Raw genomic sequence first — 27,222 nt, 5'->3', positions numbered from 1 at the left:
TATGGTTCATGGACCTTGTAAATCACCAGAGGGGGGTGTCTGTATTCCTGCTCTCTATATGGCAGAGGAGAGGCACAGAGGACCCCAGACAAGATTCTCTATATTGGTAAACGTGGCGAGCAATCAAGGCCTAGCTTCTCAGGAGGGGTTGCGGCTGGTTCTTAAGTACAATGTAGTCTTCAAGAACCCACAAAGGAATGTCCACACACCGTATTAGTTAATACACAGTCTTTATCTAAATATGGTTCAAGGTTATATACACAATCACGAGCATACACTTTGTGCTCCGACAATTCTAAAATGGTAAATATATACAGTTCTAGGGGGTAACACTATTACTCTGATTCCATTAAAATGCGACCACGGCTGACAGCCCCAAAAAGCATACGAATCCACACAGTAAAACGATATCAACCATAGAGTCAAGAGGAAGACAAGTTGGTTAGACAATTGGCAGAATGTTGGGCCCCTACCATTAGGCACAGTTCTGTATGAGGTTAGATACCCCCACCTAGGCAACCTGTAAATGAAGATGCACTAAAAGACCAGTCCAGATATTGTCTATTAGAGTCTTATCTTGGTTCTGCAACCCAAATGTACCTTTTGTTGAAGAGTTCTTTGTCGGGGAATCGACAAGCCTTTCTTGAGTGCACTCCCTTTCAGGCAGGAGCCACGGGTCGTCGAACTTCCAAGATGAAGGAAAGGGGAACGTTGTTGTTGATGCAGCAGCTTCGGTCCTTGCAGTGCTAGTTGACGATTGGTCGAAAATTTCCTGCAACAGGGGAGGCGTGCAGTGCACCTCGTCGACGATGGTTTGTTGCTGCAGAGAGTCCGTGAAGAACTTTGGCCCAGCAAGGGCGTGGGTCATCTGCGTCTGCGAATGAAATGAGACCATGGCTGGTTCCAGTGGCTTCATCTGCGTCTCCGGGTGGCGGCAAACCCACCGGCCTTTTCTCCTCGGTCATCGGCGGCCTTGACTTTCTCCGGCAGGACGAAAGCGGTCGACGAGATTGAACAAGGGAGTCCTTGGATCAAATATTTTTAGGCAAAGGGAGCACTGCGGCTCCGGTCATCGACAATGGACAGCTGTCCGATGATTCTCTTCATTCTCCTCGCCGGTCCCCTTCTCCGGTCGGCAGCCTTTCGTAGGTCTGTCTATCAGGGAGCTTTGGATAAGATCAGCTGGTGCATGATAGTCCCTCTTAGCTCAGGAAGAGTTCTCCTAGCCAGGTCCTCTCTTGGATCAGTTCCTTGAAGGCACAGCAGCTTTCAGATTAGCGATGAACAGTAGCAGCAGTTCTTCTCCCAGTGGGCTTCAAAGTTAAGCATCAACTTCAGCTTCTGAACGATTTCTAGCAGTGAGAGGCCCCCAGATATACTGTTGATCTCCCATTCACTCTGCTGGGTCACACTCAGGCAACCAATCATCCAGAAGGGCATTCAGGCAGCCAATCAGGCGCACTGGGCATTCTTCTCCATACAGACACTCACAATACAGAATGTGAATTCGGACAAGCACGCTGCCATTCAGCACTACACACTGCATTCATACCAGTTTCGGGCAGGGCTGTTTCAGTCATTGTGTCAAACACTGGACACCCATAACACAGAATCCGTGTTCGTCACACACTCCATTCACCCAGGTCCCACCCCACGGGCGTACCCACAACATACAGTCATTGGGAAGGCTCCAGCCAGTCTGGCCTGGACTTCCCCACAACACCATATAATCAAACTTACACCCAACAGTCAGTCAGGGGGAAGGGACAGAGTCAGGGCTTACTGGGACTACAGGAAAAGTAAGGTAACAGGCAATAAAAAGCAAGAGGCCACAGCGGCCATCTGGTTTCCATCAGGAATGCACGGATTCCAATGACAGGGCCTGGGCATCCCAAAATGGAGGATGCGCAGGGCCCTGTCAATCCAGCACGGAACTGCACCAGCCTGTACCCTGCTCTGTGGGCCACATGCAGGTGCCCAAAAACATACACTAGGAGTACAGGATCATACTCCAACCCATGGGTGCCATAAGGGTATCCCAAGGGTCTGTTCACCAAACCAAATACAGGAAGAGCCGCACCGCCAGGAGTCCCACATGAACTCCTGTGCGGAAAACCATATAGAACAAACACGATAGGGCAATAAGGGACGAGGATTCGGAGGCCCTGTCCCCCTGATGCATTTGCAGCATCACAGAGCTGAAGCTCTGAAATCTTTCAAATGCAATCTTAACATCTGTGGCTGATGCCCAAAACACCTTATATCAACCTTTAATGTTGTTTTTCAGTCTTTGCAAATCAAATCGAAATATCCTGCACCATTTTAACGTGTGGCTGATGCTCTAAAAAAACATATCAAACTCTAATATTGTTTTTCAATCTTTGCAAACCACCTCAATAGATCCTGTGCCAAAATTAACTCATTGGTGCACGTGCCAATGTTTCGTCTACTCATGGCTTTGTCTAGGCCTCCATGATTATTTTTGTCAATAGCATGTACATTTAGAATTCAAATCCATGTCATCAATCACATGTACATTTCAAATTCAATAATCAATATGTTTGGGTTTTTTTTGTACAAAATAATCCAACTTTATATCTCAAACTCCAACTGTGTGTATTTAATCTAGCGAGAGGGGGAGAAAATGGGAAACATAATCTGCACCAAAGTTTGTATATTCACCTGCAATGGTTCTCTTTCACATCTATAAGTGTCTTAGTACATAGGTGTCTAACCCAAAGAAAAATTCATGCTTAGCCTTCCCGTGCATTGGTGCATCTTATCAGGCTCCACAGTGCCCCTACGTACCACCCCGTGATCACCAAGCATCCTCTGTGTGATTTGGGTTCCAAGTGTAATCCCCAATTAAGATCATTTTAGAGAACCCTGTATCCTAGCTTTGCCACTTTAGGGAGGAATGGGCCTGTATTTAAAGCTTTGTGGAAAAATAGTTAAAATAGATTGTCCAAGGATCTATAACTGCACGGGGAAAATGTGTCACTGCCAGTAACAAATTATTAATTTCACAGGAGCAAATTAGATCTGGTTTTGTGGGTGCACAGTACACCACATCTCACAGATTTGCAGGGATTAATACACTTCTTGACATGTGAAAATGATGGCTTATATTAAAACAAACTTGCAAAGTGTGTTATACTCCCTACGAGGAAAAGGGAAGGGGGTTATTTTCTCCCCTTCATTCCCAAGAAAATAATGTAAATTTAAACAAACATCATTTTTTCAAATAACATTGCACAGAAACAAAAGGATCCGGTCTGAAGTGTATACCTAGTGGCCATTAAGAAACAATTTCGTTGATTCTTTGTCCATTTCAATTTTATAATCTCATGCATGTGTGACACCTTAATGCAAGTAATTTTTGCTCTTCAAAATAAAAAGCTTCTACCGAGTAGTGATTTTCAGATATTTCAATAAGGGAACTTGAGAGACTTTCAAAAGCCTCCTCAATGATGCCGATGTAAAAACTGTTTGCTTAGATTATCATATATTTGCAATAAAACGGGTCACGTTTAATGACAATCATTTAGAAAATACTGTGTGAAACATTAGGAACTTTATTGTCCTCATATTGAGTTTATGTGCACTTAAAAACAGAAGCGTTTTGTTTTATCGATAATCTACAGATATTTGGGGCTGGAAGGATAGCTAAGGGGCAACACGTTGGTCTTGGAAAGAAGCCAAGCAGCACTGGTTGCATAGCCGGTACCGTGTATATATATATATATATATATATATATATATATATATATATATATATTTTTTTTTTTTTTTTTGGGGGGAAGATTCTGGTCTAGTAGTGACAATTGAAAATATACACACATTTGATTTGAGTCATTTATAAACGTGCACACAACAAACTAAATCAAATCCTGGCACAGATGAAAAGAAAGCTGAGTGTAAGGATCAATCACCTGACGGTGGTATCATTGAAATCACGAGGAAGGGAGGCAATTATTTGAAAAGATGAGTCTTTAGGCCTGCACAGAATGCCAAAAAGGAGTTGGCCTTCCTTAGGTTCAGCAGAGGAAGAGGCAACAATGCAGACCAGCAAACAAATGCAGGTGAGACATGACCCGGGTGCGCCGATACGGTGAACGGGATCAGGGACCCCAGAGGTGGGGGGGAACAGCACTATTCTTAGAGAAGTGGAGAGAGTAATAAGGAGATGCATGGGCCAAACAGACGGTAGACAGTTTCCAACTAGAATTCTGTCAGGACCAAGTACAAAACAGATTACCCAAGACCTATAGTATTCAGCAAAGACGAAGCTATGTTAGACAAAGATCTTAAAGCTAGAACGAAAGAAGGCCATTACACAGGCGTCCAACTCCTTTGTCAGTTTGATAAGCAATTATGTTTTTGTTAAAAGGCAGATGGAAAACCAGACCAGTGATTAACCTGAGAAATGTAAACACAGTCATTATTTACAGACATTGCAAGATGGAAGAAATCCATCACTTAAGAGACATGTTACCAACAGGAGATTGGCTGGTGAGGATAGTGCTCAAAGATGCCTATTTAATTATCCCAATCACAAGGGAGCATCGGAAGTTCCTTCAATTCTGGTGGGGAGGCCAGAAGTGGGAGTTCACTTCTCCCATTCGGTCTGGCATCAGCACCTTGGCGTTTTCTAAACTGATGAGAACAGTGGTCAGTCACCTGAGAGAATAGGGCATCAGGCTGATAATATATTTAGACGACTTCTGTCTGATGGGGCAGAACACAGTAATGTTGTTAGAACAGGTGAAGATAGCCATCGATCGGTTGCAGAGCTTGGGATTCCAAATAAACTGGGAAAAGTCCAAATTGAAGCCGGTTCAGTCGCTGGAGTTCCTAGGTTACGTGATAGACACGAGGGCGACCACGCTCAGCTTGCGGATAGCAAAGGTCAATCTGAACAAGAAAGAGATCAGGACAATATTGGCGAGGGAAGACATTTTGTTGAGGCAGCTGGCCAGGTTAGTAGGGAGACTGGCCTCATCCATTCAGGCTATCTTTCCTGGGCCTCTACATTACTGGGCATAAGGATGCCTAAATATTCAACACCTACGGTGGACCTTATCTTACGAAGAGGGAGTACGGACCTCCACGGAGGAGAGGACAGAGCTATGGTGGTGGTTCTGGCACATGGAGGCCTGGAACGGGAGAGAGATATTTGGCTCAGATGCCAGCTGATGGGGCTAGGGGGCCCAAGGGGTGATGAAAACGGGAGGCAAGAGGTCAGAGAAGGAGCTAGAACTCCACATCAACTGCTTAGAGCTGACAGCAGGGTCCTTCGCGGTGAGGTGTTGGATCCAAGACAAACTGTTGCGCGTTACTGAAAATGGATGACGTCTCTGCAGTTCGATACAAAAACAGGTTGGGCGGGACGAAGTCCAGGATGCTAGCACAGCTAGCAAAATATTTTTGGCACATGTGCCTATAGAACAGATCAGCGTTGCGGCAGAATATCTCCCAAGATCTGCAGAATGAAGTAGCAGACTGAAAGTTGAGACCCTTGAGGGACGCCAGCGATACTAGACGGCAGTATTTTAGACCCTAATGAATCTGAGGGGTCCATGCAGGACGGATCTATTCACGTCCAGGCTGAACACTGAGCTGTCTCCTTTTTTTCAGCTGGAGACCAGACCTAGCAACGGAAGCAGTGAACGCCTTTCTGCAGAGATTGGGTCCGGAAAGAGAGTACGCATTTTTGCCATTCGCAATGATTCCAAGAATAGTAGTACTAGTCGGAAGACAACAGGCAAAATGTTAGTGCTGGTGACGCCAGACTGGAAGAGTTAGGTATGGTTCTGGACCTTCTAGAGTGGTCATTGGACAAACCACTGTTACTCCCGCCATTTAGAATGATAATTCAAGGTCCAGCGGCCGAGAGTCATCCCCTGATAGAAGAGGGCAACCTGAGACCGATTGTTTGGGAAATTTCCAGGGAGCCTGGCAGAGGCCAGGACTCGGGAGACGCTGAGAAATTCATCGAGGGGGCATGGGCCCCAGGTACCAGGAAGGCCTACAGGTTGGCTTGGTCAAGATGGAATAGCTGGTGTGTGGCACAGGACATTCATTCCACTGAGCAAATATAATTCAGGTAGCAAACTTTCTGGTGGCTTTGGCAGCTCAGGGTAAAGCGTATAGGTCAGTGAATACCTGTAGATCAGCCATATCAGCGGTACACCCTAAGATAGAAGGCATGCCAGTAGGGGGGGGAACACCTGCTAATCTGCAGACTCCTTAGGCGTAAGGCTTTTGAGGCCACTGATGACCAAGTATCCTCAGACATGGGACGTTAATGTTGTCTGAAATTTGTTTCGGAATTGGCCAGGCAATGATCAACTTTCAAGTAAAGTGTTAGCAGCAAAGCTTGCTACACTGCTTTGCCTCATATCAGGCAAAAGGGTGTCAGACATTAGAGTAATAGCAGTGGACCCAGAATCCTTTACTTTTTATGTTACTAAGAGAACCAAGACTGGCATTAAAACTGTTTCAAACACAGTATTTCCAGATCAACCCACGCTATGCATGGTGCGTTGTCCTAGGATTTATGAAGCTATGGCAGATAGTCTTAGACCATCAATTGTTTATCGCTTTAAGGAGACCATTCGCTGTAGTATCAGAGTATCTATGGCAACCCTAGCTAGGTGGGTAAAATGGAGTATGCTCCAGGCAGGCATCGACATCGAAGCCTATAGGGTTCATTCAATTAGAGGAGCAACGGCTTCTAAAGCATATAACGCAGGAGCACGGTTAGAGGACATCTTAAAAGCAATGGACTGGTCGAAGGAGTCAACTTTTACTTTCAACCGATAGATCAAGTGTTTATGTTAGTTGCGAGTAAGCTTTGAACAAGCATAATCCAAACCTCCGGTTTTATAGAACACTGATTTTCCATACTAGAGTTATAGCAAGTTAAGATTCTATTAAAGACAGAGGGTTATACCACCCAGTCAATCGCTGTGAAATTGATATATTGAACAAAATGTGTATGGAATATTGATGTGAGGAATTGTGTTCAAGCGATTTCCCACCCTATCATACATAGCTAGCCTCAGCTTTGCTTATTTATTGGACAGGAAAGGAGGCTAAAACAGCAGGATTCTGGGGAATGCAGAAGTTTCAGCGTCTACCGGTTGGGGCATACAATTTAAAGTTTCAAGACAGACAAAGAAAGAGGAAGGACAATGAAAGGAAGTTAGGGTTATGGACTCAGAGAAAGGAGATTGGATAAAATAATCACATGTTCAAATACACATGCTATCATAAATGGACTACAAAAAAGACTTATTGGGAAATGTCATTTTTTTAAATAAAGGTTTTGTTTTTATTGTTGGTTTACTAATGTTGCTCGAATGAAGTAAAGAAAGAAGTGAGGATAATCCTTTGCCTCTGTGTCTTTAATAGAATCTTGACTTTCTAGAACTCTAGTATGGAAAATCAGTATTGTGTGTTTGGTGACAAAAGCGGAATATGGTTTATGCTACCTACAAGAGGGCTTGCAACTCTCAATCTGCTTCCTGCGGGTATCAGCAACTCACACCTTTTACTCAATAAAAGACATTGCAGAAAAATGCGGTTACTCTGCAGAAGGAGAAAAAGTTAAACCTTGTGATCCATTCCTTAGGGTAACGGTCACCACAACTGAAGGAGACTTGCTTGATATGGGCACCATCCTTTTACATAGAACCCCACAGGCAAATATTTAATTGTACTTGGACAGCTTAACGTTCACTATGTTCAATATATTAACACTGCTCAGCTCCGATTAATCATATTTGAATTGTTCTTACCCCAATTATGTGTTAAGTAATGTTAAAGGTTCTTATACCATGCACTGTTGCCACCTGCGTGGTTTCTTGGCGCTCTGGCAGATCTGTAATGCAAAGAGGGAGGCTGGGTGGTTAGTAGGGTTGGGTGGGAAAAGAGCAAGGGAACTGATGTGCCGTTAGCAGCTTCAGTTTGGAGACACCGTTCACTGAGTTTAGGTGCGATTTTTTGGAAGTTGGCTATCACATGGTGTTGTGCAAGATTATAGGTGGTTTGTTTTGTTGTTGCAGCGTTGTGAAGTATGTGCAGTTTGTGGTTTTTACATACTTATGTATGTACATACAGAGCGAGTTTGCAGTACAGTTTAGTGGCAGCACAGTTCCTGCTGTTCCCACTGTTTATGCCACATACTCTCCCTTTGCTTTCTTCCTAGAATGTGGCAGTTGCCACCCCCATGAGTACCTCTAAAATGATCCCGGAGTCCACCGGATTCAGTGTTGGATACATTTCCCACCGGGGAAAAAGTCATCCGAGTGCGTCACACCTCCCATCAGTGAAAATCCATCTAATTGCCTCATATTTCCTACCCCTGGAAATCTAAGTGCTTCACATTTCCTACCCCTGAAAATCCATCCGAGTGCTTCAAATTGCACACTTGTGAAAATCCATCTAAATGCATCAGACCACCCACCGTACAAAATTGCATCACATTTTCTGTGAGAATCCATCTAAGCTATATAAATTTGGGTAACAAGAGTGGCGGGACAGGTAATTGGAACCCTTCCGGGTGAAGACGATTAGCGGTACAGGAAGAACACCTAGATTCTGAATACTGTAGATGTGAGAGAAAACTTTGGATACTAAGCCAGTAGTGGGGGAGAATACCCAGACATGAAAGACAGCAGTAGTGGAGGAACCTTAGATTGGAATACGTTAGCAGTGGTTGTATCAGTGGGAGTGCAATACAATCCGCCCAAATGCAAAATATAGCTAACGGACACAATTCGCCTAAATTCGAATGTTTGCCTTTCAACAGTGGGTTACATACAATTAGACTAAATGCCATTAGGTAATACGGTGAATAAAAGATTTGCAAGGCGATACCAAATAGAGGGGCGACTGCTTTTCCAACCGCTGAGGAATTTTCTTTTTTACACTGCACTCCGTTTTCGTTGATCATGGGACCACTACGGTGGTGATAGTGAGCGGAATACCCTTTAAAATTAACATGTGTCCATAGCATCACTCACCCGAACCCATACATACTCTCCTACCTGCTCCTGGGGCGAATGACTGCCTGGACACCAAGCAGTTGTTTTCACCGCTGCCTCTCCAGAACTGAATTACGATGCAGACAGACACTCCCCACCGTCCAAATGTGAAGTCTTGCACAGAACAGACTGGTCGCTCGTTCTGTGGCTTAACTTCACACTTCACTCCTAACGGCCAATAAACCATCCATGCAATGGCTTGCTGCGGTGTGAGAAGGGGCGTGCTTGCGCTTTACACCAGCTGTTTATTTTTGCAGTTACTTCCTGGGACGGGCATTGACACAATGTAATTAGCACAGCTGCACACTTCCTTCTGTGCGAGGACCTGTTTATATCTACTAGCAGTCGCCTCTATGAAACTGTCCAACCTTTTACTCATTCATTAACCCCATGTCCCTCTTCCGAGTACTTCTTGTTTTATAGTGGGACGATGAAAAGTGGGGCTAGTCGTAGTGAAAATTACCGGTAAGTCATCCCCACATTATCTCCAGTGCCCTCTTCCTCGTCCCAGTACAAATATAATGGGACGATGAAGATTCCGAATAGGAGTAATGAAGATTACCGGTAAGGAATTCCCACATTCCAGCTGCTGCCACACAGCCTAACCCTGGAAAGCCTTGTCCTGCTATCAACTTATTGCCTTCGCATTGCTCTTCTGCGAGCTTGTTTGCCTGGTTTTACGAACTCTGCCTGTCCATGCCTGCTTTTACAGCGAACTTATCTTAGTTTACCGTTCTCGTATAGCGAACTCCAAACAGCTCACGTCAAATTCGTTCCCGGTTAGACATGGATTACCCGTAGCCCATACCTTTCCTTGCAGGTTATGGTAGTAGCAGGCTATAGACATAAACTTGCCCGAGTCGCTTTTTCGCACGTAGCTTGTTACACCACGCTAGCTACTGTTTCACTTAATAGAAGCCCGCAACACATTGTCCCCTAACCTATGGTCCTCTTTCTGATGCCGCCACTATTTAACATATTCCTCTGTTTTCTATGCTAGGTCTGTGAGCACCTTTTTACAGCCACTTTGCCGGCTGGACTGCCTCTGATCCTACTGTGTTCTGTTGCAGCAGTCTGTAAAGTCCAATGATGCTTCTAAAGCATTTGGTAGATCAGCTGACACACCACCACTTCGAATGAAGGGATCACAAGCCCCGCACATGACCCCAACCTCGAGGAAGCTTTGACGCTAATGCGACTTATGCAAAAGCCACTGTTTCAGTCTGCTCCCTCTAGGCGGAGAACATCCCTATATTCTTACACATAAAGGTGGGGCTCTCAAAGAGCAATTCCCGACTTCATTTTCAAAACACTTCGAATTTCTCACATCGTGAAAGTAACATAAAGGGAACATCTTTCTATGAAATTGAAAAGTAAAACAAAAATGTTCTTCCCAACGGTAACACATTGAGTTCGCGGTTCATTTTGTGTCATAAATAGCAATGTGCAAAAAAATACAAACGCGTGATTTTTCTCAAACCCCCGACCCGCCACACTGCTCGCAATAGCGTACACCAGTCGTGACGTAGATTTGTATTCGTTTTAAAAAGCAACCTGTTCTACTTTAAACACAACCGCCATTGTGTGTCAGCAAAGGCGGCCATTTTATAATGGTCTAGATTTTTGATCAATTTATGTAAGTTGCGTACTGTAGTTAAATAATGTCTTTGCCTAAATCGTTAACCACGAATTACCAGACTGAATGTGCATTCATAATACATTATCGTGTCCTCTGAGACTCAGTCAACAGAAAGTTGACATAAGTTTGAAATAAACCCCGAAGATAACAGGGATACAAAACATGGCCAAGCATTGTTCGTTATACCGCCCGCTGGGTTAAATCGCTTTACTTAACGGGCGGGCGTTTTTGCAATGGAAACCAATCCTGAAGGAAAGGTCCATTTACCAAGCTACCCATGCGCACCCTCCGACTTTTCAGGAATGGCCTCTCACTGCAACACTGCCTCTTTCTATGCCTATCCCTTTCATTCTGCTTTCTATGTTTATGTTATGAATTAACAAGAAGGGGGACGCATTGCTGTTTTTACCCTTGCGACTTGTAACATTTTAGTGTTTGTGATACAGGCTTTAACGTTTGTGCACGTGCTGTTTTGTTTGGTGCTGGACACCCACTACACAAGGTTTCTTTCGTTTTCCTAAACACTGAACTTGAAGTATTGCATGGGGTAGCTTCTGATGCGACAACCATACCACACATGCATGCATCTTATCCCTGTGGAACTTCTGTAACCTTCCTCCGCGTGCTCTAGAAATCATGTCTGGAGCGGAGAGCGCTGATTGGCAGACAGTGTGTAGAAAGAAAGGCGCCAAGAATAAAATAGTTTCAAGAATGCTGCTGCCTGTGGAACCCGATGGAGCAGCGGATACTTGCAAACATGACTGCCAAAATAAAGAAGACGATTTTAATCGAATATTACAGAAAATCCACCAGACAAAGTGAGTTGTACTTTCACTGTTTTGCTATACATTTCCTTTTCTCTCTTTAGCATTTGTGTGTGTTTACCCACATATAGTGAAAACACTTTGTTAAAGGGACGTTATGGTTAGGTTGCTTTTATAAAATTCGTGCAAGTTGATTGACAAAAACGTGTTAGGGTCGGTATGGTGGCAGCACAAAATCTACCTCCTCTTTATCAATGAATCTACCCTCTAATATAAAATCATAAGTGACAATTTTATGTAACTATTTTTGTAATGCTTGATATTGGGTCATCATATGTCCTACAGTTATGCAGAGACATAGACAAGGTAGGGCATTTACATACGGTAATTTCACTGCAGTGGGCCAACGTTCCTGATTTTAGGCGGGAGATTCCCGATTTGTCAGTGAAAAATATTACCATTTTTCAGAGTCTCCCGCCTAAAATTACTGGTCCCAATGCATTACTATGGAAAAAAATAGGTCTCCTGATTTCACTGTCGAAATGTCCCTCCCAGGTGCCCTGGAATGTTGGCATGTATGCAAACTACCTTAGCTTCAGGTCCCACTTGTTAGACAATGACTAACGTGAGAAGGGGGTTTAGATTCTATTAAAGACAAGGAGGCAAGTATTATGCATTTCAATCTTTACTCTGAAACCACAGCAGCAAAGAAAAAAACTTTTACAAACAAAAAAGTTTGAAAACAGAACTAAATAGAGTTCATTGTCAATGCAAGGGGGGACTCCCCAATCCATCATGGAGGACATGCCCTGCAGGAGACCAATGAGCAGGGACCCTCCTCTATATAACTCCTTTACTCCAATCCCAACTCCTCTTTCTGTAGCTGTCTTGAACCACACGTCCACCGCACAGACCAGTTGATAAATTATAAAGACAAAATCCAGCGAAGCTCTCGCATCACGCACTCGCCACATCTTATAACTGTTACCCACGTTCGCCCATAGCTGTAAGAACAACATACAAAGAAAGGTGGGTGGATGGGGAAAAACCCAACAAACCAATAAATATTCTCACTTGAAACACCTGTGTATAGGCGTGCTATAAAAGCCATATCATATCATATCAAGGTTTGGTGGGATAATACTCGCCTCCCACGTGGGAAGTCAAAGGATGCAAACAAGGTTGCAAACGAATCGCAGTTAGTGGTTAACCTGTCGAAAAGAATTCTCTCCACTCGTGAGATACAAACCCTTGAGAAAGGACTCAAATTTGTACCAACCTATACGTTCCAAACGGAATTTGAATTATTCCAACTTATTCACAAATTAAAGTTAAAGACATTTTTTGCAGAGAGTACAACACCTGCCACTGCTACGACATCGGAGTACACTGAATTCAAACCTAGCAGTACCTTTTGTCCACCAATACAGGTACCGGCAATAGATATTTTTCAAAAAATGGTACTTGGTGATCTGAAGAAAATGGAATTTCAAGCACCTAAAAGATCTAATCTTAGCAGAGGCGAACTATCACAAATACGCAATCTGTTTAGCGATGACTTTATAGTCATCCGTCCCGCTGACAAGGGCGGAGCTATGGTGATCCAAGATGCATCACAATATAATTTGAGTGTTTACGACAACTGTCAGATGCTAACACGTATAAACTACTACCGCAAGACCCTACACCAGAGACCAAAAGAAAGTTAACAGAAATCCTAGGCAAGGCAGTTGAAGACCAATGGATTAGTACAAAATCGAGAGCATACCTTTTCACTTCATATCCAGTAATGCCTCATTTGTACACTTTGCCAAAAATCCATAAAAGAATGACCAACCCGCCTGGAAGACCAATAGTAGCAGCCATGAAGAGTCTGTTGCAACCACTTGGAACGTGCATAGACTTTTTTCTTCAACCGATCATTCAAACTACAAGTACGTACGTCAAAGACACGACACATTTTCTCCAAATACTAGAAACTATTTCCCTTACTTCAGAAGACATTCTATTCACAATTGATGTAGTCAGCCTTTATACCAGTATTCCGCACAACCTGGGACAACAAGCAGAAGAAGCCCTCTTCGAACAACTGAGATTGGAGCCAATAAAGAATTCCTCATCATTCTACTTGATTTTAGCTCCAAGAATTCTTTCTTTAAATATGATGGCAAATACTACAACCAAGTATCAGGAACTGCGATGGGAGCTATTATGGCACCCGCGTACGCCAATTGCTTCATGCATCAGTTTGAAACACCACATGTATTGTCTCACCCAAGATGGAAACATCAGCTGAATACATGGATCAGATACATGGGAGCAAGCACGATCTTCAAGAATTTCTCATTTTCCTCAACGGAATCGACCAACGCATCCAATTTACAATAGATATAGGCAATCCTAATGTTCATTATCTCGACGTACAGTTATCCAAGCAAACAGAATAACCACTACACTTTACACAAAACCTACAGATCGGAGCAACTTATTGCACCGACTTAGTTTTCATCCTCCCAAGACTCTCCAAAATTTACCTTACGGACAGATATTAAGGATCAAAAGAATAGTCAGTGATCCCGAGGATTGTCACCTACAATTGCAGAAGCTACAGGAAAGATTGCAAATAAGAGGGTATCCAGAAACGGATTTGACCACTGCTCGTAATAAGACCGACGCACAAGAACGTCAGCAATTATTAGTGAAAAACCTGTGAAAGATAGTCCCGAATTGGTTTTTGTAACTAAATACTACTCCACCCACATTTGCATTTCAAAAGAGTAGTAATTTACGGACTCTGTTAGTTAACACTAAAGACAAGACACCCACAAAGAGACCTGACAAAATCCCTGGAACACATCCATGTATGAGTTGTGGGAACTGTAACAACATTATTAAAGGCAACACGGTCACACATCCCCAAACAGGCAAAAAACGTGCACTGAGACAACACGCTACATGTCTTTCAGAGAATGTAATTTATGCAAACAGATGTCCCTGCGGGAAATACTAAGTTGGAGAGACCTCACGTAAGATTCGCATCAGAATCAACTAACATAAGTCTAACATCAGAAACAAGAACAGAATGTCAGCCTTTGCTAGGCATTTTAACGATAATGGACATACGGTGAGCCAACTGACATTTTTGATACTCGAAGTAATGCCTCCGAAAAGCCAATGTCGTGACATTAAACAATGGCGAGCATGGAAAGAAGCATTTTGGATTGACAGGCTCGACTCGCTATCACCGAACTGGATGAACGAGGAATTTGACCTCAGCTGTTTCCTTTGATGCATGAGCAGTTACACCATGAATTATCATGATTGAGTATGCAATATGCCTCAAAGTGTAATAATACTGTGACTGTGTCATAAATCACCAGTATCAACTGAAAAGGATACAGTAACCACAAAAGGATACAATTTGGTAGGGCTTTTCCGGATCCTATCTTCACACGACTTGATTGTAGGCAGGTCAAATTAGACCTTCCAAATGATACAACTCTCTGAATAAAACAGTCAGAGAGATGGATCACTGGAAAGGGCGTGGGAATTGTACAGGAAGTATGCCTAGAATAGATAAGTATCGTAAGACACTGTCCCAAGTTAAATACTAAGAAACACAGAATTGGGATTAATTCAGACACTGACCTTATGGCTAAACTGAAGAATTCCAGGACAGTTTCTTGAAGAGTCCCAAGAGTTAAACAACGACAAAGGAAGGGAAGATTAGTAAGGGAGACTTATCCCGAACGGCACGAGGCTCTCGCTAGATACCGGGTTGGTGCACCACAGGATAGCGTCCAAAGTACTGTGCACATTCACCTTCCAATAGTTCATGAAATACTTCCTTTCCCACAAAGAACAAAATAAGAATCTCACCTGTTGACTGTCACAGGTACCAAAAGTTCGAAGTAGTTCAGAAAAACACGTGCAGGATTGCACGCGACAGCATACACGCAGCCAAGCCAGCCGCGCTTGTAGACAGCGTTTCCGCGTGAAGAATTAGACACGCGAACAGGATTCACGCAGCCCTGGACAGCCGCGCTTGAAGACAGCGTCCGCGTGGAGATTGGCACGTGAACTGGATTCACGCAGCTCAAGACAGCCGCGCTTGCAGACAGCGTCCGCGTGGAGATTTGGCACGCGAACAGGATTCACGCAGCTCAGGACAGCCGCGCTTGCAGACGGCGTCCGCGTGGAGATTGGCACGTGAACTGGATTCACGCAGCTCAAGACAGCCGCGCTTGCAGACCGCGTCCGCGTGGATTTTTGGCACGCGAACAGGATTCACACAGCTCAGGACAGCCGCGCTTGCAGACAGCGTCCGCGTGGAGATTTGGCACGCGAACAGGATTCACGCAGCTCAGGACAGCCGCGCCTGCAGACTGCGTCCGCGTAGAGATTTGGCACGCGAACAGGGCTCACGCAGCTCAGGACAGCCGCGCTTGCAGACAGCGTCCGCGTGGAGATTTGGCACGCGAACAGGATTCACGCAGCTCAGGACAGCCGCGCTTGCAGACAGCGTCCGCGTGGAGATTTGGCACGCGAACAGGATTCACGCAGCTCAGAACAGCCGCGCTTGCAGACAGCGTCCGCGTGGAGATTTGGCACGCGAACAGGATACACGCAACCCAGGAATTAGCGTGTGGAGGAAAGCAAGCTCAAATTAGGCCAAAGAAGTTTGCTGAAAGGAATGCGAGAACGCAGGTCCGGAGTTCAGCTACAAACGCCAAAATTGACTTAATCAGAAGCAGCGAATGGAGTTTCCACGCTGCTTATGTACGCACTGCCGTGATACACGTGACGGACCTAAGTCACGTGAAAACTAACGACGTGAAAAATGCAGACGTCGTTTTCCGGGCAATATATCGAACAACCTCCATTTTGAGTAAAAAGGTCTACTGGTTCTATGGGCGTAACTCATCTTGTATGGAGAAGGTGTTCCTGGTCCAGAGGTATGTCCGGCAGGCATGACAGTGCCACCCCCCCAAAGGAGCAGCTTCTCCCCTTTTCGAGTGGAATCGCCTTAATAAAGCAGGAGCATGAATGTTTGACAGAGGTTCCCAGGATCTATCCTCGGGACCATAACCTTTCCAATCTACCAGATAAAACGGTTTTCCAGACCGCAACCTCATGTCCAGAATGTCATGCACTTCATATTCGTCTGACCCTTTCACTGAAATAGCAACAGGCCGTATAGGTAATCTAGTAGCATCCGAACACGGGTTGATGAGCGATACGTGGAAAACGGGATGCACTCGCCACCGTTGTGGCAAAGCCAGACGGACAGCAGCCGGATTTATAACTTGGAGAACTTCATATGGCCCAATGTATTTAGGCAACAATTTCCTTTTGCCGGGTATTCTCAAGTTTTTTGTGGACAGCCATACCTTCATTCCTGCTTTGTAGACAGGTGCAGGAATTCTATGAGCGTCGGCATAGTACGTGTCTCGTTTTTTAGCTTGTTCCAATTGCTGCTCAACTTTCTTCTGTAGACTTTTAAGATCCCTAAAAGTACGTCCTGCTGCAGGAGTATCCAAAGACAAACTGGAGTCAAAAGGAATGGAACGTGGGTGTTGCCCATACAAAGCATAGAAAGGTGAAGTACCTATAGCACTATGATAGGAATTGTTATAGGCGAACTCTGCTGCCGGCAGAACATTGAGCCAATCTGACTGAAACTGCAAGCACAAACATTGCAGATATTGTTCCATAGTGCTATTGACTCTCTGTCTGTCCATCCGTTTGAGGGTGATAAGCACTAGACAACCTGTCATCAATTAATAATGCCGAATTTAGTGCCTTCCAAAAACGTGACGCAAATTGGGATCCCCTGTCAGTGATGATCACTGAAGGTAGACCAAAAAACCGGAATATATGCCGGATGAATAGATCAGCCATACCAGCAGCTGTTGGTACACCAATACAGGAAATGAAAAGCGCCAATTTTGTAAAGTAGTCCACCACCACCCATATGGTATCGTAGCCTTTATTTCTTGGAAGTTCAACCACAAAATCCATTGATATCATGTCCCATGGTTTTTTGGGAACTGGTAGAGACTAGAGTAAACCCACTGGTTTGCCAGGAGTAGTCTTGTATTGACTGCATACCGAACATGTTGAAACATATAATTTATAACATCTTGCGTTATAGACGGCCACCAACACCATCTTTTCAATAGCTCTAGAGTCTTCTTCTGTCCAGGATGGGCGGCAATCAAAGAATCATGACCCCAACTGAGGGCTTTTTTCTGAATGGTATCAGTTGGTAGATAGAGTACTCATTTTTTAAAAGGCAAACCATTGTATAAATCAATGTTCAATTCTTGGATCAATTGTGGATTTATGTCGTGTCTCCCAACATTCGCCACCATCAAGACTCACGTGGCCTTCGTGTCCCTGCAGGCGAGCGGCGATGGTCTCCTGCCAAACAGAGGAGACCCGTACGTCACGGCCCGAGGGATCTTCGCCCTTTCCTTCACTGGCACCTCCCATGGAGGTTTTCGCACGACTGGCGCTGCCGATTGGGCACACACAGAACCGCACGTCACGTGACAAGGCATCCACAACGGCCTTCGTCTTCATCAAGGGTCATGTGACACAGACTTTTCACGTTCCCCTCCCGTGATGTGATCATGTGACCTTCCACACAAGTTAAAGGGAGCAGAGAAACACGGAAGCACCGCTTCACAACTGCTTCCTTCACGGACTGCTTTTGCGTTTTTGGATTTTGCTACCACGATTACTTGATCACGGAACTGTACCCGGATTGCCTCATTCTTTATCCCGGATATCACGCTGTTTGTTTACTACTGGTTTCTTGACTCGGAATTGTTCACTGGACTGCCCACGGATATCCCATTGAACACTGAACTTTTGGTTATTGACCCCGGAACTGCCTTTTGGACTGCTCACGGATTGTCCCACGTATTTGCCTCAGAGTTTTACATCTCAAGTCCTGTCAGAGACACAATCAACCAGTGCCTGCTGTACCCCCACTACTCCGCCAAACATCTCAGGCCACCCTCTCCTTCACTTTCGGGTAAGCCCATTTTCTGCTATCCTATCATAAAGGCTTTGTTGTCCATTCCCTGTGTTGATTAACCCTCCGTTGCCTTACAGGGGTCAGGGGGTCCTTGGCGTTTCTGGTTCCTGATAAGACGACGTTCTCCACCTGTGGCTTCAAGCGCTGCACGGGCCGTGTTATTATTTCCTGTCTGTGTGGTGCTTGGGGTTGGAGGTGGTAGGACTAATCTGCACGACCACCAAGGGCTAGACAGACTGTGAAGCCTTTTCTTTGGTCGTCCAGATTATGAATATCTCGGCCGAGGACCCTGTGACCGCTCTAATGCAGGCAGTCGCGGCCCTTCAGTCAGACATGGCCGCAGCCACGACTGCCATTCACCATCGCCTTGACGCCCTACAGAGTGCCCATCACCCCTTACCCGAGGACACTGACTTTGGGGACACCCCAGCTCATGATCCTCCATCATCCACTCCACCCCCCGTTCCTACACCCATGGTTCTCCCAACCCTGTTCCCACTTGCAGCCCCGGAAAGATACCAGGGTGACCCAAGGAAGTACCGAACCTTCCTAAATCAATGCAAGCTCCATTTCCTATGTCGACCCCAGGCGTTTCCGGACTCTATTACTAAGGCGGCTTTTCTCCTCTCTCATTTGTCGGGGGTAGCGGCCGCCTGGGCGAACCCCTTATTGGAAAATGACCACCCTGCTCTTTACGATTTTGACCTCCTGGTTAGTGAGATGGCCAAGGTGTTCGACACTAGATACAAGGCACATTCCCGGGATCTGGAATTACTCGATCTTACACAGGGCAAACAAACACTCATCGAGTACATCGCTCGCTTCAACCAACTCTCTGCAGAGACCTCATGGCCGGAGAACAAAAAAGCTATCGTGTTCTACAGGGGCCTCTGCAGTGCAATGAAAGATGCTCTTTCTGTGGTTCCCTCTCTCCCGGCCGTTTTTTCGGACCTGGTGGACCTAGCCCTGCAGGTGGACGCTCGACGTTCAGAGCGGAGGGCAGAAGCCGGGTTTTCCATGCAATCACCTTCTTTGGGGGACACAAAACCCGAACCCATGCAGATAGGGGGAATACGTAGTCCTATAACCCAGGCCGAGCGAGAGCGCAGAAGGACAGATAATGCCTGTTTCTACTGCGGCATCAATGGGCACTACGTCAAGGAATGCCCCCGTCGCCCAAGAAACAAGAATCCGGGTTTTCCGAAAGCTCGCCCTTGAGACCGGGGGGACGGGCGAGCGTTTCTTTGACCCCCACTGAGCCTTCATTCGGTCCCATTAGACCCATCGTTGTCCAGGCTCTATTGAAACCCACCGGGAACTGCATTCACCCAGTGCATATAGTAATCGATTCAGGGGCCACGGGTTGTTTCATAGATATCACGCTGGCCCATCACCTCAACTTGCCTTTGATAACCAAGGAGTACCCAGAACCCGTGCAAGCGGTGGACGGGACCTCCCTTGCTTCGGGCCCGATCAAGCATCAAACCGCTCCTCTAGAGGTGGTGATCCAGGACACTCACAAGGAAACCATGTCCTTTGATCTCATCGCCACACCATAATTCGGGATCATTCTGGGTATACCATGGCTTAGGCAACACAACCCGTTTATTAACTGGGGCACTGGACAGGTCTCCTTTGAGTCTGAGGTCTGCCAACATTACTGCTTAACGGAACCCGAAACTATCTCCAACCCTGCTAGTGTTCTTGGGGCCTTGGCTGCTTTGCACATGAACGATGGGGACCATCCAGTTGCAACGCCACATACCGTTGGAGCCGTTCAGGCTGGGATTCCCAGCGAATACCATGACTTCCTGACTGTTTTTGACAAGGCCTCTGCAGAAGGCCTGCCACCCCATAGGCCATATGATTGCCCTATTGATTTATTTCCTGATGCCCCGATACCGAGAGGCAGGATTTATTCACTATCACAGTCGGAGGAACAGGCCCTAAAAGAGTACATACAACAAGCCCTGCGGGTAGGTCACATTCGACCCTCCAATTCACCGGCTGCCAGTCCCATTTTTTTTGTCCCGAAGAAAGAGGGTGACCTACGACCCTGTGTGGACTATAGACGTTTAAATGCCATCACCGTGAAGAACCGTTATCCCATTCCCCTCATCTCCACGTTACTAGACAGGTTAACACATGCATCCATCTACACCAAACTGGACCTCCGGGGGGCATACAATCTGGTTCGCATGCGTCAGGGGGATGAGTGGAAGACTGCGTTTTGCACCCGACAAGGCCTTTTTGAATATACGGTAATGCCTTTTGGCTTATGTAATGCCCCAGCCACCTTCCAGCGCTTCGTCAACGAAGTATTCAGTGACATCTTAGACGTGTACGTCGTGGTCTATCTGGATGACATTTTGATTTTCTCCCCTTCTCTGGAAGACCACATCGTCCACGTTAGGGAGGTTTTGGCTCGTCTACACAAAAACGCCTTGTTTGCCAAACCCGAAAAGTGCCTGTTTCACACTAAGGAGGTCGACTTCCTGGGGTTCCACCTAACGCCTGGGGGTCTATCTATGAACCAGTCAAAGGTTCGTGCCATCACGGATTGGCCTGCTCCAAAGACCCTCAAACAGTTACAATCTTTTCTGGGTTTCGCTAATTTTTATCGGAGGTTCATTGCTGGTTTCTCCTCCATAGTGGCTCCCCTTACCGCTCTTACCAGTCCGCTGGTTCCGTTCTCTTGGACCCTGAAACATCAGCAGGCGTTTGGGGAGCTAAAAACCAGATTTGTAACAGCTCCCGTGCTTCAGCACCCGGACCCTGTACTCCCATTCATCGTGGAGGCGGATGCTTCCTCTTTTGCTTTGGGTGCAGTTCTTTCCCAACCCTGTCCGGCCACTGGTCGTTTGTATCCCGTGGCTTTTCACTCACGGAAACTCACCTCAGCCGAGTTGCATTATACTGTCACTGAGAAGGAATTGTTGGCCATCAAGGACGCACTGCAAACCTGGCGTCACCACCTCCTTGGGGCCCGGCACCAGACCACGATTTATTCCGACCACAAGAACCTGCAGGACCTGGCTACCCTTAAATGCATTAATAGCCGACAGGTGCGTTGGCACCTGTTTTTCGCTGCTTATGATTTTGTAATTAGGCATAGACCGGGTGCTGTCCATGGGAAGGCCGATGCACTGTCACGTTCCCCGGGGGGGGAGTCTCTTCCGTCCTTTCCTGCCACGTTGCTCGAGGGGGGTCATGTCATTTGTGTCTGTACACCGTCCTCGTCCATGCAGTCCACCATCCGTCATTGGGTCTCCCAACATCCACACGCACTGGCGGAATGGGATCTGGTTCTTCAGGAGGGATTACCTTTTATCCAAGACAAGCTCTTTCTTCCCACTACTGACACACGCAACCAGGCACTAGAATGGTCACACGATGCCGCCATTAATGGCCACCCGGGGCAACGTCGCACTCTGGAACTGCTAAAACGCTGGTGCTGGTGGCCATCAATGAAACGCGACGTGGAGAACTACGTAAACACGTGCTCGGTGTGTGCACAGGGCAAATCACGCAGGGGTCGCCCACTGGGATTACTCCAGCCATTACCGATTCCCCCCAGACCCTGGCACACTGTCTCGATGGACCTCATCACGGACCTGCCACGCAGACAAGGTTTCGACACTATCTGGGTAGTGGTAGACTCCTATACCAAGATGGCACGCTTTGTACCTTGTACGGGGATACCCTCCGCTCCTACACTGGCCCAGTTATTTTTTAAATCTGTGTTTTGTCTCTTCGGTCTGCCGCAGATCATTATATCAGATCGTGGGACTCAGTTTACTTCCCGTTTCTGGATAACCTTGACAAAGCTACTCGGCATTGATGCCCGCTTTTCCTCGGCCTATCATCCGCAAACAGATGGGCAAACTGAGAGGGTGAACCAAGCCCTCGAACAGTACTTACGCTGTTTAACTCTCCAGTACCAAGACACGTGGCTTAACTTACTACACCTGGCGGAATTTGCCTATAACAACTCCCTGCATTCCTCCACTGGCTTTTCTCCCTTTTATTCCATGTACGGCCAGCATCCCCGCACCCTTCCATTCCCTGATTTCGCTTCATCCACAACTCCTGCTGCCAATACCTGTGCCCGTGATCTAGTCTCGGTCCATGCGCAAACCCTAGTCCACTTGCGCGAAGCCCAGGTCTCCATGAAGTCCGCAGCTGACAAAAAACGGGTGGCGGCTCCCGAGTATCGGGTGGGGGATCGAGTGTGGTTGTCCTCCAGCCACCTACACATCCCTGGCTGCCGCAAGTTGCTTCCCCGGTTTGTGGGTCCCTACCGTATAGTTAAAATCCTGAACCCTGTGGCTCTACGGTTGTCTGTTCCTGCCACCTGGCGTATCCATCCGGTTTTTCATACCTCCTTGCTCAAACCTTGTCTAGGTCCTACCCGTCTCACTGCCCCTCCTGCCCCTGTCTCCTTGTCCTCTCCTGACATCTTTGAGGTCAGTGCTATTTTGGGTTCCCGCCTTATTCGGGGTCGCTTGCACTATCTCGTGGACTGGTTGGGTTACGGCCCTGAGGAACGTTCCTGGGTGCCCTCCGGGGATGTCCGGGCCCCCCAGTTGGTTGGCCAGTTCCATCGTGATCATCCATCCAGCCCACGGGGTCGTGGGCCGTTAGGGGGGGGGCTCTGTCGTGTCTCCCAACATTCGCCACCATCAAGACTCACGTGGCCTTCGTGTCCCTGCAGGCGAGCGGCGATGGTCTCCTGCCAAACAGAGGAGACCCATACGTCACGGCCCGAGGGATCTTCGCCCTTTCCTTCACTGGCACCTCCCATGGAGGTTTTCGCACGACTGGCGCTGCCGATTGGGCACACACAGAACCGCACGTCACGTGACAAGGCATCCACAACGGCCTTCGTCATCATCACGGGTCATGTGACACGGACTTTTCACGTTCCCCTCCCGTGATGTGATCATGTGACCTTCCACACAAGTTAAAGGGAGCAGAGAAACACGGAAGCACCGCTTCACAGCTGCTTCCTTCACGGACTGCTTTGGCTTTTTTGGATTTTGCTACCACGATTACTTGATCACGGAACTGTACCCGGATTGCCTCATTCTTTATCCCGGATATCACGCTGTTTGTTTACTACTGGTTTCTTGACTCGGAATTGTTCACTGGACTGCCCACGGATATCCCATTGAACACTGAACTTTTGGTTATTGACCCCGGAACTGCCTTTTGGACTGCTCACGGATTGTCCCACGTATTTGCCTCAGAGTTTTACATCTCAAGTCCTGTCAGAGACACAATCGACCAGTGCCTGCTGTACCCCCACTACTCCGCCAAACATCTCAGGCCACCCTCTCCTTCACTTTCGGGTAAGCCCATTTTCTGCTATCCTATCATAAAGGCTTTGTTGTCCATTCCCTGTGTTGATTAACCCTCCGTTGCCTTACAGGGGTCAGGGGGTCCTTGGCGTTTCTGGTTCCTGATAAGACGACGTTCTCCACCTGTGGCTTCAAGCGCTGCACGGGCCGTGTTATTATTTCCTGTCTGTGTGGTGCTTGGGGTCGGAGGTGGTAGGACTAATCTGCACGACCACCAAGGGCTAGACAATTTAGTTTCACCCACTCCTGTAAGTCGCTTTTTAGAGAAGGTTGTGCAGAACAACTACATATCACATGATCTGCCAACAGCTTATTTTGTACTGATGATTCTTCTTTCACCTCTTCACCGATGCGAGACAAAGCATCAGATTTGACATGTTGTCTGGCAGGGCGATAAGTAATTTGAAAATCGTATTGAGCAAAGAAAACATGCCATCTGGCCTGTCTAGCTGTGAGACATTTCATAGTTTTAAATGACTGAAGATTTCTATGATCGGAATACACCATCACCTGATGTTTGGCCCCCAGAAGATGTCTCCACTCTCGGAAAGCATCTTTGATTGCAAGTAACTCGCGCTCAATGACAGTATAGTTCTGTTCATAAGGGGTAAGTTTACGTGAGAAGAAAGCAACTGGATGCTCCTCCTTAGTTTCTGCACAAACCTGCGAGAGTAACGCTCCTGTAGCGACACTGGATGCGTCTGCTTCAATGATAAACTGACCATCCGGATCAGGATGCTGAAGTACAGGTGCAGTTGTAAATGCTTCTTTTAACTTCTCAACGGAAGCTTGAGCATTCTGGTTCCAACAGAATGGAATTTTAGAGCTAGTTAAAGCTGTCAATGGGGCCACTGTTTTGGAGAAAGAACGAATAAATCTTCGATAAAAGTTCGCAAATCCTAGAAATGACTGTAGTGACTTGACATTGTGTGGGACGGGCCAATTCAATATAGCTTTCACTTTAGAATGACTCATTCGAACACCATGATTGGCAATGTCATAACCCAGAAATTCCACTTCTTGTGTATGAAAAACACATTTCTCGACTTTAACAAAAGGTTTGTTCTCTCTAAGTCTTTGTAAGACAGCTGAGACGTGTTTAATATGTTCTGGAAAGGATGATGAATATATCAAAATGTCATCCAAGTAAATCACCACGAATTGATCCATCATATCTTTAAAGATATCGTTCATGAAGAACTGAAATGTGGCGGGAGCGTTACAAAGACCAAAAGGCATCACTAAATATTCGTAAAGGCCGTACCGTGTCTTAAAAGCGGTCTTCCATTCGTCTCCTTCACGAATGCGAACCAGATTGTAAGCGCCGCGCAAATCCAATTTAGAGAAGTACTTGGAAGTTCCTAATTGGTCTAACAGGACATTAATCAATGGTAAAGGATACTGATTCTTTATGGTGATGTCATTAATAGCCCTGTAATCAATGCAAGGCCTTAGGTCTCCTTCCTTCTTTGGAACAAAGACTAAAGGAGAAGCAGCCAGCGATTGAGATGGCCGTATGAATCCCATATCCAGAGCTTTATCGATATATTCTTTCAAGACAGCATCTTCTTTGAGAGTCAAAGAATAAACTCGACCAGTAGGAATTTTAGCTCCAGGAATCAATTCAATTGGACAATCATATTGCCTATGTGGAGGAAGCTGTTCTGCCTGACCTTTGTCAAACACATCGACAAAATCTGCATATTCACTTGGTATATGCGTACCTTTCTGATGTATCACATTGATAGCAGAGATTCCCTCAATAGAGGCCAACATATGTGATTTATTTGATTTGTTTTTTTTTAAACACATTTTATTGGCATTTGGGTGAGTTTGCATTTCAGAATTGCATCTAGTAGAGGTACTTGTTAGCCATATAAAGTGACAAAATAACAAAAATAACAACAAACTGCACAGTCTCTTCGTGAGGATGTCCTTGTTCAGCTTGTATTCCGGAGGAAAAGAGTGTGAAGACAGAGTTCCAGGGCTTGCGAGAGATCAAAGTCCAGGTTCTGGGTAGTTCCATACTTATTTAATATTGGAGTGGGCAGATACCTCAGGGGGGCTTGTGGTCTGCGGAGAAGGGTATGTCACGGAGGAGGGCCTTCCATGCTTCAAAGGTGTTGTTTATGTCGACAGCTCCAGTGTTGGCTCCATCTTGCCAGGCTTTGGTCTCGGCTGTGGTCCAGCGATCTAGTTCTCTGATCCAGTGTTCGTATCTCGGGCCCGGTTTTGACTTCCAGGCCATGGCTATGGTTCTTTTGGCCAAGATGCAGGAGATGTCCATCAGCTTGACCACGTGTTTGATCTTGCTCAGTCTGGGGTATGCTCCAAGCAGGCATTCCTTGGGCTCCCAGTTGTATCTGGTAATGCCGGCTTCCATGCAAGTTTGCTTTATTTTGGACCAGAGTTGCATCACCTTGTTAGAGGACCAGAACATGTGCAGCAGGTCCGCTGCGTTGGTGCCGCCCCAAGGGCAGTTTGATGATGTCTTTTTGCTGAAGCCGGCCACCCTCTTCGGAGTCATGTATGTTCTATAGAGAACATTGAGTTGGATTTGTCGGAATCTAGTGTTCCTGGAGACCTCCTTGGGGTAAAGTAATATTCTCTCCCATTCAGCGTCCGTGAGCGTGACCTGGAGGTCAAGTTCCCATCTTTCCTTTAGTGCTGCACTTTTAGGGTTGGTCTGTCTATCAGTCGACCGTAGAGTCGGGTTACTGGTTTCCAGCCGTCTGAAAGTTCATGCATCTCGCTGAGCAGGGGGTCGGGGTTGGGTTCTTCCGGCCATTCTGGCCATTTCGTCTTTGCGACCTGTCTGAGACGATGATACCACAGGAATTGGCCTCTGCTTAGTTCCTCTGACTCCAGGATCGATTCGAATTCTCTGAATTTGGTGTCTTCGAACATGTCGCCCCAAGTGTAAATCCCAGCGCGCTCCCAGTTTCTTGCCACCCTGAGGTCTGTTATGGTTTGGCATGTGTCCACGAGGATGGGGGTGTCAGGAGAATACGGGTGTATCAGTTGAAGGATGGAGCAGGTTCTAGTCCAAATCTGTCTACCCAGCTGCACTATCATGGGGACTTCACGTGTTTGTTTCAGTGGGTTCCAGAGTGTTTCCTTGGGGAACAGGTTGGAAGGTGTTAGCCTTAGTAATCCTGATTCTGCATTTGGGTCGTCGTGGAGCCATTTTGTCACATGGCTGAGTTGGGCTGCTAAGTAATACATGTGTAGATCTGGGAGTTGCACCCCCCCCTTCTTTGTGTCGCAGCGTGAGGATCTTTAGGCGTAGCTTGTGTCTAGCTGGGCCCCATAGGAAATCTCCGATTAGTGATTCCAGCTTTCTGAAGAAGGGTAGGGGGATGTA

At 46.4% G+C, this 27,222-nt stretch overlaps 2 protein-coding genes across 4 annotated transcripts in view; one reads left to right on the top strand and one right to left on the bottom strand.

Annotated features, from left to right (window-relative positions):
• HPS4 (HPS4 biogenesis of lysosomal organelles complex 3 subunit 2) overlaps positions 1–9,269 on the bottom strand; it is a 951,717-nt gene extending 942,448 nt beyond the window's left edge. The window contains exon 1 of the mRNA XM_069619373.1: positions 9,054–9,269. The gene's annotated coding sequence lies outside the window, so the exon portion shown is untranslated. The remainder of the gene's footprint in view (positions 1–9,053) is intronic.
• A 1,631-nt stretch (positions 9,270–10,900) lies between these two features.
• The window catches only part of SRRD (SRR1 domain containing), a 646,159-nt gene continuing 629,837 nt past the window's right edge, over positions 10,901–27,222 (top strand). For 2 of the 3 annotated variants that reach the window (XM_069619374.1, XM_069619375.1), the window contains exon 1: positions 10,901–11,507. In XM_069619374.1, the coding sequence (XP_069475475.1) occupies positions 11,326–11,507 (182 nt within the window). In that variant the 5' untranslated portion in view covers positions 10,901–11,325. The remainder of the gene's footprint in view (positions 11,508–27,222) is intronic. The other variant, XM_069619376.1, reaches the window with a different exon arrangement.

Source organism: Ambystoma mexicanum, chromosome 10, assembly GCF_040938575.1.
Source record: "Ambystoma mexicanum isolate Mex_15411 chromosome 10, UKY_AmexF1_1, whole genome shotgun sequence".
NCBI classification, from domain to species: domain Eukaryota; kingdom Metazoa; phylum Chordata; class Amphibia; order Caudata; family Ambystomatidae; genus Ambystoma; species Ambystoma mexicanum.
This window is presented reverse-complemented; position numbering and strand designations above follow the sequence as displayed.